We start from the raw sequence: 16,741 nt of genomic DNA on the forward strand, positions 1-16,741 counted from the left end.
GACTTCTTTTCTGAGCTTGTGTGAGAGATGGGGCCTCGAGCATTCAGATATCTTTCTGTACTTGCAAATGCGGCATTATGTCTCTTCTCTGCCAGTGGGGTCGCTTGGAGGAGTATTTGCCCAGCAAGTTACAGAGAGCTTACGATTGGAGGCACAGGGGCATCCCAGATTGAGCCACTATGTTAACATGCTTTATGAGATTCGGTCATTGGTATCGTTGCAGGGAGTGGCTGAGGCGTGGATGGAGGATTTGCAAAGCAGTGTGACAGAGGAGGTGCTCCAAACATTTCGTGATAACATAGTGAAAACCTCGATAAACGAATTACATCGAGAACAGGAATATAAATTCCTGATGAGAATGTATATTGCGCCATGGAGGGCCTTTAGGGCTGGCTTTGCAGACTCAGGAAGATGTCCTAAATGTGGCTTAGACAGAGCCACTCTGGGGCATATGTTTTGGGCATGTGTTCGGGCACGGGTAGGTTCTTATCCCTTTGCACTGGAAGGCCAATTCGGACTCACCCTGGGGATTTCCTGTTTCTTGAGGGGGCGCATTTGCAGGTAGAGTCGGGGGCCCAACGCATATTCTTGGCAAGCCTTGATGACAGCGAAAAAGGCAATTTTAGTGCACTGGCGCATGCGGAAAGCACCACAACTAACTATGTGGAAAACGATGATGTTTGATCTAGTGCTTTTTGAACGAAGAATGGTGTCTGCTGATTCTGAACGACAGTGGAAATCTTTTTAGGATATCTGGGAACCTTATTGGACCCGACTTTCGCATCAAGAGAGTAGCATACTTCTTAATACATGAGGAATTTTATAGGGGTATCACTTTGGGATGGCGATGCCTTAATGGTGTACTGGGGGGGGGGGGGGGGGGGGTTGTGCTGCTGTATTGCCATGCCCTGTCTTCTCCTTTCTTTTTTCTTTGTTCTCCTTTGCTATCTTTATTCGGCATGAGCTGGAGGGACTGTTAGAGATTGTCATACCTCAGGGGGTTCGCTGGGGGTTGGGGGGTTTTAGTGGGTGGGAGGGTTGGTGGAGGGTGGAGTAAAATAGAAAATTGTTACTGGAGAGCTCGCACTGGTGGAATTATGATTGTTACATATTTTGTGTTATCTGTGTTGTCATAGTTGTGGCAGAGTGTTTGCTTTTACAACTTTATTGCTTTGTTGAGAACTCCAATAAAGATGATTTATAAAAATAATAATAATAATAATAATAATAGTAACAGACCCAGGAGGATACACACTGATCAATGTTGGTGGAGTATTTAGATTTGCGATATAAGACAAAAAAGTGAGGAGAATGAATGAGGATACCAAGAAAATTGTTTATTCGCATAAAAAAATGACCCGACATGGCCGTGTTTCGGCCCAAAGGCCTGCCTCAGGGGTATTTAGATTTGCACCAAATGGTATTTTATGCCCCTGATGCAGCATGTATTCTTTTTTTTTTCCAATTATTGTTCCTTTATTGAAATAAAGCCAGTATACAAGAACAATGTATTCACTTGAATCCACCCCCCCCCCCCCCAATAAGCCTCCTTCCACCTCTGACAACAGTGGTGTGTACATGTCATGTCCCAGAGCCAGCCTTACAAAGCAAAAATGGTATCTCTTATGAAGAGGGGAACTGAGATTTTGTCTTTCACTGTTCATAAATTTGCCAAATGTCATAAAATTTGGTCAATTTTCCATGGCACAAGGCTGTAAGCTTAGATAATTGAAAAATACAGTCCAGCTTCTGCAAGACTCAAGGCCTAGGAGATAGGTCAACCTGTTTCCAAGCCTGTGCGATAACCAGTTTACTAGCCGTAAACAACAATATGGCCAGTTTATGATGAGGGACTGTGATTGGTTTATGGTGCAATAAACAATGTTCTGCTAGGAGTGGATAAGTGACCCTCAAGATTTCCTGGAGATTGTCCATTACCAGGGCCCAATAAAACTGTACAACTGGGCATGTCCACCATACATGAATGTCCCTCGCTCTCCACATTGTCTTCAGCACAAATCCAGGAGAAACATTTTCTGGAGGTTCACTGGTTTATAGTACCATCGGTAAAAGATCTTAAAGCCATTTTCAACCAAATTGCTGGCAACAGATACTTTAAACAAACATTAAAATGACCCTTCCCATTGCTCCTCTGTAAAAGATTTATCTAAATCTTGCTCCCATTTCTCTTTCGCTGAGAGATCGCCTTCTCCCGCCATCTCGCTCCTCTCTGCCTCCCGCCTGCTGCTTTCAGTCTGTGCAGGTCTAGGCCCGGCCGCCATCTTATTTCTCTCCGACTGCGTCTGATAAGTGAATGCTTTCAATGATTTGCGAGGCTCTTTCCCCACCATTATGATTCCTCACCAGCGCTTCTGATATCTTAATCGATCAAACTTGGGGAGATTCGATCACCAAAATCGCTGTATATAACGCTTTCGTTGGGCATGCAGAGCTGATCACTCACGCCGCCATCTTACAGCGTGACGTCACCGTCCCCCTATCTCTTCTGACCATTCTAACCTTGGTCTCTTAGGCAGTATAGATCCAGCACCCTCCTCTAATTGGGGAGGGCCCGACTTCCAGGCTTGGAACAGGGTCCACACAAACTCCGGAGGAAACCCAACACCTCCTGAGACCTCAGAGGGAACTTTCTGCACTAAAACGGAGGAGGCTGGCCCCACAATCGGCGAATCTGCGGATCATGCTTGATTCAAAATGGCAGCCGTTCCCGCCGAAACTGAAACCGCCGACATCGAGCCTGCCTGCGCTCCTGCTGACACAGAGACCATCGATCCCGTCGGAACTTCCGCAGCCAACACGGGGGGAGCTGAAGTCGACTGTTTAGGCTCACCGCAAAGTCGACACTGACCGCCCACCGTCTCTAACCCCTGCCGCGAACAGGCGCGACATCGAAGAAGCTTGCCGGTCATAATGAAATAAAACACTGACCCGACTCCGCGCCAACTTCTCTGTTTGAAGAAAAAAAACTCACTGCTCTCCTGACTAGTGCAAGGAACCGAACTCCCTGTCCGTTCCGCACCAAATAAATAATAAAGGGTCCTTAAAGACACAGAACACTTCTGGCAGCTGAAAATTGTGAGGCATTCAAGGCTACAGTATAGAGAAAGCAGCCGAGGCACAGAGCTGCCACTTACTCAGAAATGGAGAGCAGCACAGGGGGAGGGACCCGCAACACAGGTGTAACACCCCAGGGGAAATACTGGGCCCCACCGGACCCAGGACCCCGAAGCACACTTTTTTTTTTCTTTTTGTAGTCACGTACAGGGAGACACAGAATGGACAAATATGGAAGAAAAAACCCCAATTATCCTATCCTATGAGCAAAACTACCTCACCAGACCAGTGAAGGCTGCACAGGCTGTCCTTCTACCTCTGCTGAGACTGAGAAAATACTGGCTAGTGGGTGTACAGCACAGGTTATATATACAGTAGCCAAAAGCTCAGTGTTTTCTCAGTCTCCCTCTGCTGGTAGGAGTACATAACCCACGCGTCTTGACCGGTCTGGAGGGTCGCTGAGGAATGGGTATGTTTTCCTTTTGCTCACATGGACAACTCATTTAATATTTGCATTAATTTGACTACGTCACTCATCATTTAGGTGTAATATGGTTTTTAAGTTCCAAGGGTTTAATACAAATTCTGCCTCCGAAATGTTACTTTCTGACCGTACAGACAGTCAACTAATATCGGGGAAAGTTTCCGATTTTCTCTTTTCTTGATAGCGCTTTGCTTAGCTGTACTTTCACACTTTAAACTTTGGCAACCCAATGATTTGGTTAGGATTGTACTAGATCACTATTCACACTATTTTTTCTTGTTGTTTCTCACCACAGCTAAGCTCTTTGATGCCTTGTATTGAGTCACCTGAGGTCCTTGCAGCTCGCAGTGAGTCCTAATGGTTGCAGCACTGACAGGTAGTTGTGTTTTTTCAGCACAGTTTTGTTCATCACATAGATATACATAGATATGTCTTTATTTATAGCATTTCTATCCCAAATTAGCCCAAGTGGAACTCAGATTCAATGTGGCTTACAATATAAACATAAAAGAAAAGAAATAAAATAGAGTTACATTTAAAGAATACATCATAGAATGCATATAAGAAGTAATGGGGCAAATTCAGTCGGTCGTCAGGAAGTGAAATATAAGGAACTAAATAACACACCATGTAGTTTGAGTGGTAGTTAATTTCAGGGCATAAATCCCACGTCCATTTGCTTTTACACACTCTATATATATTGAGGGGCTTAATTTTGTTTAACACTCAGCTAGGGATCTTGTCTGACTTTGGTTTTCTATTGTTTATCTTATTTTTTCATATTTCTCAACTTTATCGTATTTCACTTCTTGTTTTATGCACTTTCCCATCTAATCAATATCACACCCACTCTGTTTCTTATACTTTTTTCATTGCTACATACATTTGGTTTAATTTTTATGGCACGTTTTGTAATTTGTATTTTCATATTTTTAATGAGATCCCTTGATTTGTTTTTGTTATATAAGCATTTATATCCCACATTTTCCAATTTGCATTGTTTCAATGTGGCTTACAGAGTAAAATGTTGTTACATTTGATGAAGTTGTCTGTTGATGAGGTAGGGATATGAATTGATTTATTTGCGAGATTGACAGTTGGAGGGATGATAGTTAGGGGAGGGAAATAAATAGAGGAGAAGATAGAGTTCTAATTAGTGGTGAGAAACCAAGTTAACAGGGTACATTAAGGTTGATATGTCTATTTTGGTGATTTCCTGAATCTTCGTAGAAGAATTTTTTTGAAGAAGGCGGCTTTGATCTGTTCACAGAACGTCAGGTAGTTGTTTATATTTCTTAGGGTCTCTGTTAGTAAGTTCCAGCTCTGCTTGCATATATATGTGAAGCTTGACAAGTGAACTGATAGGTAGCGTAGACCCTTGCAGTTGTGAAAGTGGAGTGTTAGGTAGTTCCTTGATTCCTTGCTGATGTTGCATGTTGGTAGAGTTAGTAGGTCAGTCATGAAACCCGAGGATAGGCAAAAAATAATTCTGTATGCTAGTGTGCATAGCTTGAATGTTATTTGAGCTTTTACTGGGAGCCAATGTAATGCTAGGATTAGTGGGGTGGCTCTGTCGAAGCAGGATTTGCCATAAATCAGCTGAGCGGCAGTGTTTTGTACCATTTGTAGCTTTTACAGAGTCGTTTCTTTGCATCCAGCACAGATTCTGTTGCAGTAGTCTAGGTGTGCTAAGGTTAGTGTTTGCACTAGCATTGGGAAATATCCTCTAATGCATTTGAGTTTCCACATTGTTTGGAATATTTTCGTGACTACATTCGTTGTTTGCTGTTCGAAGAATATATTTCTATCAAGAGTAATCCCTAGGACATTCATGTTGTCAGATATTGGGTAGGTGAACCCATTTACAGTGATGCTGGAGAAGGTGTCCTTGCAGTAAGTGGATGTGAGTATTAGGAATTGGGGGTTTTTCTTTACTTAATTTTAGTTTGAATGCAGATGCCCAGGATTCTAGAATGTTTACTCCTTGGTTTATTTTGGTTTCAATTTCTTTTGTGTCATTGTCAAAAGCGAAGTAGATCGATACATCGTCCACTTAGATGAATGGATTGCTGGCTAGTGGGGTCATTATCATGTTGAAGAGTATAGGGGATATCGGTGATTCTTGTGGGACTCCGCATTCTGCCGTCCATAGGAAGGATAATGTGGTACCCATCTTTACTTTGTAGGAGCTGGAAGTCAAGAATCCCTTGAAACATTTTAGTACTTCTCCTCCAATACTGATTTTGTCCATAAGTCTTACCAGGATTTTGTGATTAACCATATCAAAAGCAATGGATAGGTCAAACTGTAGCAGTAAGATCTTCCTGCCTGTGCTGATCTCTCTTTTAAAGTTGGCTAGTAGTGTTATTAGTGTTGCTTCTGTGCTGTGGTTTGACTGGAAAACAAATTGAGATTCATGGAGTATGGAGAAATGGTTTAGGTATTCCATGAGCTGCTTGGCTACTATGCCTTCCATGATGTTGGTCGTCAGGGGTGTGGATGCAGCCGGTCTCCAGTTTGATTTTTCAGTTTTGCTTTTTTCCGTGTTCTTTGGGATCAGTTAGGACTATCCTGCTCTTTTCTGTAGGGAATGCTCCATTGGAAAACATGTATGATGTGTGTCCAGATTTGGTCTATGAAATGTGCAGGGGCTTCTTTCATCAGGTAGGTAGGGCAGTTGTCTAGTACACAGGCTGCTGTTGAGAATTTTTTTATGGATTAATGGTGTTGAATGTGGGAGGAGTGAATGATGTCCAGATTCTGGACACTACTTTACCTTCGTGTTGTACTCCATTTCCTCTATGCATGTGTCTGGGTTTCCTCTGTCTCATGTTTGCACCTTCCTTAGGTCTGCGATCTTGTTCTCAAAGTATTTAGCTAGGTCTTGCGTGGATGGGGTTGTTTCAATCTGCAATGCCACAGGAGTTGTGTCAAGTAGGTTATGTGCTATTTTGTAGAAGTTTTTGTGTTTCTATAGTCTGTACCTAATTGTTCTCTGTAGTGGTGCCACTTGGAGTCTGTACCTAATTGTTCTCTGTAGTGGTGCCACTTGGCATGTCTTATGTTTGCTTTATTCCATTCCAGTTTTGCTTCTTCAGTTTTGTGTTTGAGCCTTCTTCGTTCTAGTTTTCTGTAATGACTTTTCACTTTTTTAAATCCTCATTGAACCACGAAGATGATTTTGTTCTGCATTTCTTTTTGTTTAATGGGGCAATGTAATCTAACACAATTTTGCATTGTTCATCCCAGGTTGTGATGAAGACTATGGTTTAATAGGTTTTTAGTGCTGAATTGGATTTTCTCCCACAAATCTACACCATTGATCTTGCCTCTGGTTTCGTATTAGGTTGTTGTTTTCTTGGGTTGTGATAAGGTTTCTTTCCAGTTTATTAGGTTCAATCTGTGATGATCAGACCATGGTATTTCTTACCAGCTGAGGTCTTCCATTTTTAAGGTTTGATTTGCATTAAATCTGTAGGCTAATATGTCAATCGCATGTCCTTTTCATGAGTTTTGGTTACTGTAGGAATAGTAAAATCCCATAGTTTCAGTATTTCTTTGCATTCTTTGGTGTTTTCATTTTCCCTATCGTCCAAGTGTAGGTTGGTGTCCCCTATGAGTACTGTATTGGAAAATGTCAGGCATGTGTTTGAGATAAGTCTATGAAGTCCTGTTGGAACTCCTGGTGGTCTGTAGAATAATATAATGCATAGATCGTCCGTTAGTGATTCATCTGTTATTTCAGAGTGGTTATTTCTAGGTGTGGAGCTACAAGTTTTGACACTGTTTCTGTTTTGAAAAAGGATTTGTATATTACTGCTATTCTTCCACCCTTTTTCTTATCTTTGGTATGATGTATTATTTTGTAACCAGGGGGACATAACTCGTTTAGGATTGGGTTCTCTTTTGAGCATAGCCACGTTTTCGTAATAAAGATTAGTCCTAGTTTTTCAGCCACAATCCAGTCTTTAATGATTTCTGCTTGTTTAGTACTGATCGTGCATTGATGTATCCTATGGGGATGGGAAGGTATCTTTCCTCTCAAAGGGGTTCCAATGTTATCTAATGAAGGCATAAGTGTAGAAACATGACCTGTATTGTGAATCGGTTGTCATGTGCATCCAGTATACTGCATGCACAGCTGGCATTGTGTATACACCTACTGCTCTCAAGGAATAAGCTGAGCCTTTTGGCTTATCTTGGACTTTGTCCGACTGGTATTCGCTTGTGGAAGGATTTTCTCCCTTGGATTGGTTGTGTGTAACTTAGAGAATACCATCAGTATCACTTAGGCATATACATTAACACCTGCCATTGACATGGTGTAAGGAGTTGTGCCTAAGTTTTGGCACACCAATGGGGGTTTGCACTAGTATTCTATAATGACTTAGGCACCCCTAAGTGCCATTATAGAACTGACACTAACGCCTAAATCAAGACGCTAAGTTGTAGAATTGTCATCATATGTTTCAACTGATAAATTGTCATTCAAGCCTGCCATTTCTTTTATCCTATCTCTCTTCAATCTACGACTCTATTAGCACTCATCTTTAACCTTCTAAGTCTTTTTCTTGTTACGACAAGAACTGATAAGTGGAAAATGAACATGAGGCTAATAATAGAGCATGTAAAGGGTCACATGATATTTTATGATGAAAGAAAGCAGGAAAAAAGGCAATCCCACATGGCCAAAACAGACCATTTGTAGCTTAAATTACCCAATCAATCTATGGATTCCTCTAGCAAAGTGGGCTTGTGTTTTCCAATAGGGATATACACTTAGGAAATTCAGGACAATACTAAATCAATCTCTTACATCTTGTGATCTTTCCTGCAATATTTACCATTTTAATAGTGCAGATATGACCTATAAAACTTGTCTAGTATAAGACCTTACCTTGGAGGCAATTTGTTCAAACTGTGCACTTGTCCTAACCACTTCTTCTCGGCTTTTGGTTAGAGCCTTTTCTTTCTCTGTCAGTTCTACCTGGGCTTTCTCCAGCAGGTGCTGTAGTTCTTGCATCTTCTTCAAGTGATTCTTAAGATCCTTCTCTTGAACTTGCAGGCAAAGTTCAAGCTCATTCACTCTGGATTTTAATTCTTTAACAACACAAACCACAATAGTCTTCAACTTTTGCTCTCACTTTTTAGTTTCAAAAAACCTATGGAGTATTTTAATTAAAAACTGAAAAGGGGGGCTTTTGGATTTAGCTAATACCTTTTTTCAGTTGGAGCTCAAAGCAAGTTACATTCAGGTACACTAGCAGGCTTATTTTCAAAAGAGAAGGGCACCCATCTTTAGACACAAATGGGAGATGGGCGTCCTTCTCCCAGGGTCGCCCAAATCGGCATAATTGAAAGCCGATTTTGGGCGTTCTCAACTGCTTTCCGTCACGGGCACGACCAAAGTTCACGGGGGCGTGTCGGAGGCGTAGCAAAGGCGGGACTGGGGCATGCTTAACACATGGGCGTCCTCGGTCGATAATGGGAAAAAAGAAGGGCGTCTTGCAACCAAGCCTCAAAAAGGTGCCCAAACTGACCAGATGACCACCAGAGGGAATCAGGGATGACCTCCCCTTACTCCACCAGTGGTCACTAACCCCCTCCCACCCTAAAAAAAAAAAAAAACTTTAAAAATATTTTTTGTCAGCCTCTATGCCAGCCTCAAGTGTCATACCCAGCTCCCTGACAGCAGTATACAGGCCCCTGGAGCAGTTTTAGTAGGTACTGCAATGAACGTCAGACTGGCGACCCAGGCCCATACCCCCCTACCTGTTACGTTTGTGGAGGAAACAGCGAGTCCTCCAAAACCCACATGTAGGTGTCCCCCTTCACCCCTTAGGGCTATGGTAGTGTGTACAGTTGTGGGGGGTAGGTTTTTTTTTTTTTTGGGGGGGGGGGGGGGTTGGGGGGGCTTAGCACACAAGGTAAGGGAGCTATGCACCTGGGAGCAATTTCTGAAGTCCACTGCAGTGCCCCCTAGGGTGCCCCGTTGGTGTCCTGGCATGTCAGGGAGACCAGTGCACTACGAATGCTGGCTCCTCCCACGACCAAAGGGCTTGCATTTGGTCTTAAAGAGATAGGCATCCTCGGTTTCCATTATCGCTGAAAACCGGGGACGACCATCTCTAAGGTCGACCTAAATGTTGAGATTTGGGCGTCCCCGACCATATTATCGAAACGAAAGATGGACGCCCATCTTGTTTTGATAATACGGGTTTCCCCACCCCTTCGCAGGGACATCCTGCGAGGCCGTCCTCAGGAAAACTCAATTATGCCCCTCCACGTATTTTTCTCTCTGCTTTTTGAGTTCCAAACTGAAAACTGTAGAGGGCAATTTTTCAAAAGTAGTTTTCCTCAAGTAAGTAATGATTTACCTGGGTAAAAGATATGTCTGAAAATTGCTTACCACTAAACTTGTTAAAACTTTAAACAGGGAGGATTCCACAACATGTGTACTTTTAACCCCAGATTCTATGGTGACTAAAGCTGCACGTGCAAATTGGCTGTGTAGCCAATTTGCACACGCAACAATTGTTTAACAAGCCTATCAGTGCGAATAATTGGCCACTAACAAGCAATTATTGGCACTAATTAGAATTTACACGCGCAACTTTCTAAGCATATTCTGTAATGTGGTGAATGTAAATTCTAATACACAGATCTCAAAAGGGGATATGGTCATGCTAGGGTCACAGGCATTCCTAAAAATTACACAAACTGTTATAGAATATGTCTAATAAAAAATTACATGCACTTTTTTTTTTTTGTTACATTTGTACCCCGCACTTTTTCCCACTCATGGCAGGCTCAATGCGGCAGGCAATGGAGGGTTAAGTGACTTGCCCAGAGTCACAAGGAGCTGCCTGTGCCGGGAATCGAACTCAGTTCCTCAGTTCCCCAGGACCAAAGTCCACCACCCTAACCACTAGGCCACTTGTGCCTAAGTTAGGCACAGGTGTTTACACCAGGTTTTAGCTGGTGTAAATGGTCACGCCTAAATTTTTGTCACAGGGATGGGTCGCTATGTGTATTCTATAGCCCATTCCTAACTTTAGGCGAAGTTTATAGAATAGCACTCAGCGCGTTTTTTCCCAGCATTTATGCGCATCCTTGCTACCTAAAACTAGGCTCCTTACAGAGCTACCTCCATAATGTATAAAAGTACTTTGCGCACATAGCAATTTTCAAAGTGAACAAACAAATCTTTCCTTTAAAAACTTGTGCAAAAACAGACAGGTAAAAAGTACCTTTTAACTTTACAGAAATACAAGCAATTTGAGAATGGGCACCTTAAATGCCAATATTAACTGCTGGTTAAAAAAAAAGGGACTTTCCCTGCCTTTTAACAGCTTATGTAGCAGCTACTGCAATCTAATATTTTTTTATTAAATTTTTAATTTTTCATACATTATAGTTGACTCGAGGCTCCAAATCAGAGGGCCAAGAAAAAAAGAGATCTCTATGAATACAGATAAACCATGGCTTCCAAAATCAGATTTCACGTGGATGGCAATGTCGTTAGCACTCTCATTAGGACCACCCCACCACAAAAAAAAAAAAATAGGAATATTTATTGAACAATTAAAATAAATAGTGTGTTGCATGTTAATCTGTTTATATACAGGGAGGCAAAGATCAGTAGACAAGTTACAGATGATTATATTTAATTTCAATCAAAAGAAAACCACCAAGCTAACCCAGTGGTTCAATGTTAGTGCTAAATATTGCCATAAAGGAGGGTCCCTGCCCTCAGGGCTGTTGCTGCACTGACCAAACTAAAAATAGTGTCAAAGATGGCCTATTAAAATAGGAGAAAAATATGATTGTTTCAAACTGACCTGGAACAGAAAAAGGGGGAACTACTAGGCCACAAACAATCTAAAAAGAAAACCATCACATTCTAAGGAGTCTGGGGTACTCGGACCAGAACCCTGAAGAAAAGCAAAAAGGAAGATCCCAGAAGAAAATTCAAGTGGAAGACAGGGAGATGGGCCCTGTGTACTGTTCTAGGCAAATGTATAGTGTAACTTAAACAGCCATCTCCAAGTAGAAGCTTTACTGGTAGACTCTCAATTCTTAATCAAATCTTCTTTATTGTAGAACAAAGAAAATCCAACTTACAGTTCAGTTGCTTAGAAGAGAATTGTTGTCTTCTGCACATAGAGTCTGTATTTAGCCACCCCAGAGGCAAGGAGATGGCCAGAACCTCAGCCCAACTGAGAGGAAAAGATGTAACACTCAAAGGAAATAAGGCGGAGAAACTCAGGGTAAATAAAAGGGGAATGACTTGGGGAAATGGTGACAAAATCTTGATGGAATTACAGTTGATAAAGGAGAGATCGACCCATAGAACAGCTGCTGATCACAAAAGCATGCTAGCAAGACTGGGATTTCTCACACTGCCCACAGGGGCAGAGAAGGAGGGTCAGCCTTAGCTCTGAGCCAACAGCAAATAGGGAAAGCTCACAAGGAATAAATCACAGGATACTGCAAACTATTGGGGGGGAGCCCCAGCACACATTGCTATCTATACACAGACAATGCACCGGAATGCAAATAATAGGGCACAGAATTAAATAAAATCCTCCAAGATACTCTTATTCCACCTTCCATTCATATGTGTAACTCATTAGGGAAACTCAGGTCATGAAGGTGAAATTAGGTCTTACCTGCTAATTTTCTTTCCTCTAGACCCTCCAGACCGGTCAAGACACTTGGGTTATGCACGCCTACCAGCAGAGGGAGACTGAGAACACAAAAACTTAACCAAGTATAAGCCAGCAGCCAGCCCCCAAGCAGCCAGTAAATCCTTAAAGCAGAACACAACCAAACCAAAAATAAACTACAACCCCAAAAGGTCAAAAAACCCTGCACTCAGAAACAAACCATGGAAACGTGCTTCTACTAACCGAACGCCACAGCGCTGCGGTCCTTCTCTGAAATCCAGAGGAAAATACAACAGAACTTCAGAAACACCAAAGTTCCAAATTCAGAGTCCTATCAGCTATAGCAACACAGAAATACTAATACCACTAATCTGTCAATCACACGAAAATAGTATCAATTACTCTAGGTGAAAAACCTTTCTTCTTCAACCTGTCCCTTTCAACAGCCAGGCCATAAGCGAGAATGGAGACGGATCGGGCATTACGATTGGACCGTGCACTAACACCACCGGCTTTTCCAACCTCAGGGGACCTCTTATCGCCAGATGCACTAGATCGCCGCACCACAGATGACAAGGCCAATTCTGAGCCACGAGAATCACCGTACCTAAGTACCGCTCTATTCTTTGAACTACCCGCCCTACTAGGGGCCAAAGAGGAAACATATACAACAGTTGATGAGGAGGCCATGGAAGCACCAGAGCGTCGATCCCCTCGGACCTCGGATCCCGCCGCCGGCTGATAAACCTGGGCACTTGAGCATTGGTGGATATTGCCATGAGATCTATCTTCGGGAGTCCTCACTCCATCACTAGGCGATGGAACAGCGGACGATGTAGCGACCACTCTCCTGGATCTAACGTGTGCCTGCTCAGAAAGTCCGCACTGACGTTGTCCACTCCGGCCACATGACCTGCCGAGACCCTGCAGATGAAGTTCTGCCCAACGCATTAACTCCGCCGTCTCTTCGGCAACCTCCCGACTCTTTGTGCCCTCCTGATGATTTACGTAAGCGACCGCCGTGGCGTTGTCGGACAGAACTCAAATTGCCTTGCCGTTGAGGAGATACTGAAGGGCCTGTAGAGCTAACCGGATCGCCCGAGTTTCTAGCCGATTGATGGACCATAAGGCCTCCGACGACGACCAGCGGCCCTGGGCCACCTTTCTGAGACAATGTGCCTCCCAACCTGCCAGACTGGCGTCTGTGGTCAGAACAATCCAGTCCAGAGGATCCAAGGGCATGCCTCTCTCCAGATTCGGCGTATGGAGCCACCACCACAGGCTGAGACGAACCGCTCCCGGCAAGAACAGTCTTTCTTCCAAGCTCTGAGTCTGAGGAGACCAACGATCCAACAGCACCGACTGTAACTGTCTCATGTGAGCCCTGGCCCAAGGCACCACCTCTATCGATGCCGCTATGAGCACCAATATCTGAAGATAAGAGTGAGCTGACGGAAACCGCTTGGAACAAAATTGACGAATTAACGCCTGTATCTTGGCAATCCGAACTGACAATAAAAACACCCGGCTCTTCAACGTGTCAAATCGAACTCCCAAATACTCCAGAGATTGAGACGGAACTAGATGACTCTTGACCACGTTCACCACCAAGCCGAGCGACTCCAAGAAGGAAACTACCTTCGCGGTTGCCTCCACACTCTCCTGTTGGGACTTCGCTCGAATTAGCCAATTGTCGAGATACGGATGAACTAATACTCCTTGCTTTCTCAAAGCCGCCGCCACGACCACCATAACCTTAGAAAAGGTACGAGGCGCCATAGCCAAACCGAACGGCAGAGCACAAAATTGAAAATGCTGTCCTAGTGTTATGATTGGGGTCTGAACCCCTCTCAAACTTACCTCTTTCCTGGGAGTCAGCTTCTTAGCTGGCTTCTGTTTCTTTCTCTGTCCTTTCTGAGCTGGCTCTGTCTCTCTGTGCTGGCAGCTTCCAGCAGCAGGGCTCTAATTGTTTCACTATACTGCACCTGTGTGGGTAGTCTGAGTTGCTCTAACTCTATTTGGGTATACTGGCTTCAAGTGTTTCACGGTTTTGCATTGGTGTGGGTTGGGCCTCTCTGGGTCAGTGTGCTTTTGCCTAGGTCTAGGGAGTGTGACATCATCAGGGAGGGCCTTGATAAGGAAGTGGTCTTGTTTCCTTCAGAGCCTTTGCAACAGTGGTGTTTGCTGTAGGTAGGGTGGTGCAGTGTGCACTTCTGACGTTGTGTCTAGTTTCCCTGCTTGCTTTTGCTAAGGGCCAGGTTAGTGTTAGTGCAGTGTGCTCTGGTGTTTGTGTGTTTAGCTTTCCTGCTTTTCCCTCTTGGTTTTGGAAGCATTGCTGTGTGTAGGGCTTTGGAAGCTCTGTTGTTGATAGAAGTACTTCAGGGTTTGGTGTTGTTAGGAACACTGCAGAGTTTGCTGTTAGAAGTACTTCTGGGATTGTGCTATTGGGAGCATTGCAGTCTTTGCTGTTGGTGTTTGGTGATTTAGAATCACTTTTGGCTTATGTGTTAGCTTCCCTTCTTTTTCCTTGTGGCTCCCCTGTCTTCCCTTTTAGTGCTAGGAGCTCTTCTGGTTGCTTGCCAGAGTAGTGCTTGGAAAGCACCTTGTTAGTTGTATCTAGCTTGCTAGAGCAGTGCTTAGGTAGCTGGTTAGTTCTGTGTTCAGCTTATTAGTGTAAAGCTCTGCTTGTAGCTTGGTGCTTAGTAGCACCTGTGTTAGCTTTGTGTTTAGTTCCCTGCTCTGTTAGTTTAGGGCTTAGGAAGTTCCATTCTTGAGCAGGGATTAGGAGCTCCTGTTTAGTATAGGGCTTAGGAAGTCCTTTTGTCAGTTTACTGTTAGGAACACTCCTGCTGGTTTAGGGCTTGGGAGCACGTAGATCAGTTTAGGGTTAGGAGCACTTCTGTTTCCAGTCCTGGTCCCTATGTCACCCGGTATCCAGTTAAGTCCTGTCGGCTACTCGAACCCAGAAGCTCAACTCCTGGGGGGCTTAGTAGCTAAGCACAGGTGAAGCTGTGCGGACCAGTCCAGCGTGCTCCAGTCCCGTGTTCCAGTCCTGTGTCCTCCAATCCGGGGGACCAGTCCAGTGTGCTCCAGTCCGGTGTGTGTTCCAGTCTGGTGTGCTCCAGTCCAGTGTGTTCCGGTCCGGTGTGTGTTCCAGTCCGGGGGATTGCAGTCCAGTGTTCCAGTCCTGTGTCCTCCAGTCCGGGGGATTCCAGTCCAGGTGTTCCGGTTCGCTGGGCAGTGCCTGCAGTCCCTGCCGGTGTGCTTACCCAGTGTTGGTTGGTGGGTTTTGCCTGCTGCTGTCGCTCCTCGTCAGCAGCCCAAGGGCTCACGATTGCTCCAGAGCCCAGTCCCGCGGGCTCTGAACCGGAGAACCTGAAACCTAGAACCGCAAAATGGAGAAAACCACCCGGATGGGAATATGTAGATAGGCTTCCGTCAGATCCAGAGACGTGAGGAACTCTCCCGACTGCACCGCCACTATGACCGAACGCAACGTTTCCATGCGAAAGTAGGGGACCTTCAACACCCCATGGACCCTTTTTAGATCTAAAATAGGCTGGACAGAACCCTCCTTTTTGGGGACCATGAAATAAATCGAATAACAACCTGTCCCCCTTTCTGAGTGCGGAACGGGAACTACGGCCCCCAGATCTATCAAACGATGGAGAGTCTGCCGAATTGCTCTGGCCTCGAGACGAGAGCGACACGGGGAGGCTAGAAAGAAATCTGGCAGAAAGCCCTCGAACTCTAAGGCGTACCCATCTCGTACTACTTCGAGAACCCTCTGATCTGTCGTGATATGGGTCCACCTCTGATAAAACTGACTCAGTCGAACACCTACCCGCACCAGAGGTTGGATCCGCACACCTTTATTGTGAGGCACGCACGGAGGAAAGAGCCCCTCCAGATGCCTCTCGCCCTCCTCGACGACCTCCACGAAAGGGCTGAGTACGCTGAAAATATCGTCCTCTAGGCGCAACACTGAACCTACCTGGCCTATAACGCCGTGCATCTCTCAAACGAGCACGCCCTGACATGCCTCGACCCCCTGCTCTAGGCCGCAATTCTGGCAACCGTGGAATCTTAGCATCTCCAAGGCCACGTACCAATTTATCCAACTCTTCCCCAAACAGCATGACACCCTTAAAGGGAAGAGAACATACCTTGGATTTAGACGCCGCATCCGCAGTCCAGCCACGAAGCCAAAGAGCCCGACGAGCTCCAACAGTCAAAGCCATATTCTGAGCTGAAGCCCTCAGCAAGTCATAACTAGCATCTGCCAGGAAAGAAGATCCCATCTCCAGCTTGGCAAACTCCTGCACCAAGGAAGATCTGTCAAAAGCCGGGCCATCCAGAAGCTTTTCAGCCCAATGGAAACAAGCCCGGGCTACTAAACCTCCACACAGCGCGGCTTGGAGCGACAAGGCCGAGAGATCAAAACTTCGCCGAATAAAAGACTCTAGCTTCCTATCTTGCGGATCTCTAAGGGCAGCCCCCCCATCAGCCAGAA

General features: G+C 44.6%; 1 protein-coding gene across 1 annotated transcript in view; it reads right to left on the bottom strand.

Annotated features, from left to right (window-relative positions):
* CENPF (centromere protein F) overlaps positions 1 to 16,741 on the bottom strand; it is a 233,655-nt gene that overhangs the window by 169,872 nt on the left and 47,042 nt on the right. The window contains exon 6 of the mRNA XM_030196036.1: positions 8,457 to 8,659. Coding sequence (XP_030051896.1) covers positions 8,457 to 8,659 — 203 coding nt within the window. The remainder of the gene's footprint in view (positions 1 to 8,456; positions 8,660 to 16,741) is intronic.

This window comes from Microcaecilia unicolor, chromosome 3, assembly GCF_901765095.1.
Source record: "Microcaecilia unicolor chromosome 3, aMicUni1.1, whole genome shotgun sequence".
NCBI classification, from domain to species: domain Eukaryota; kingdom Metazoa; phylum Chordata; class Amphibia; order Gymnophiona; family Siphonopidae; genus Microcaecilia; species Microcaecilia unicolor.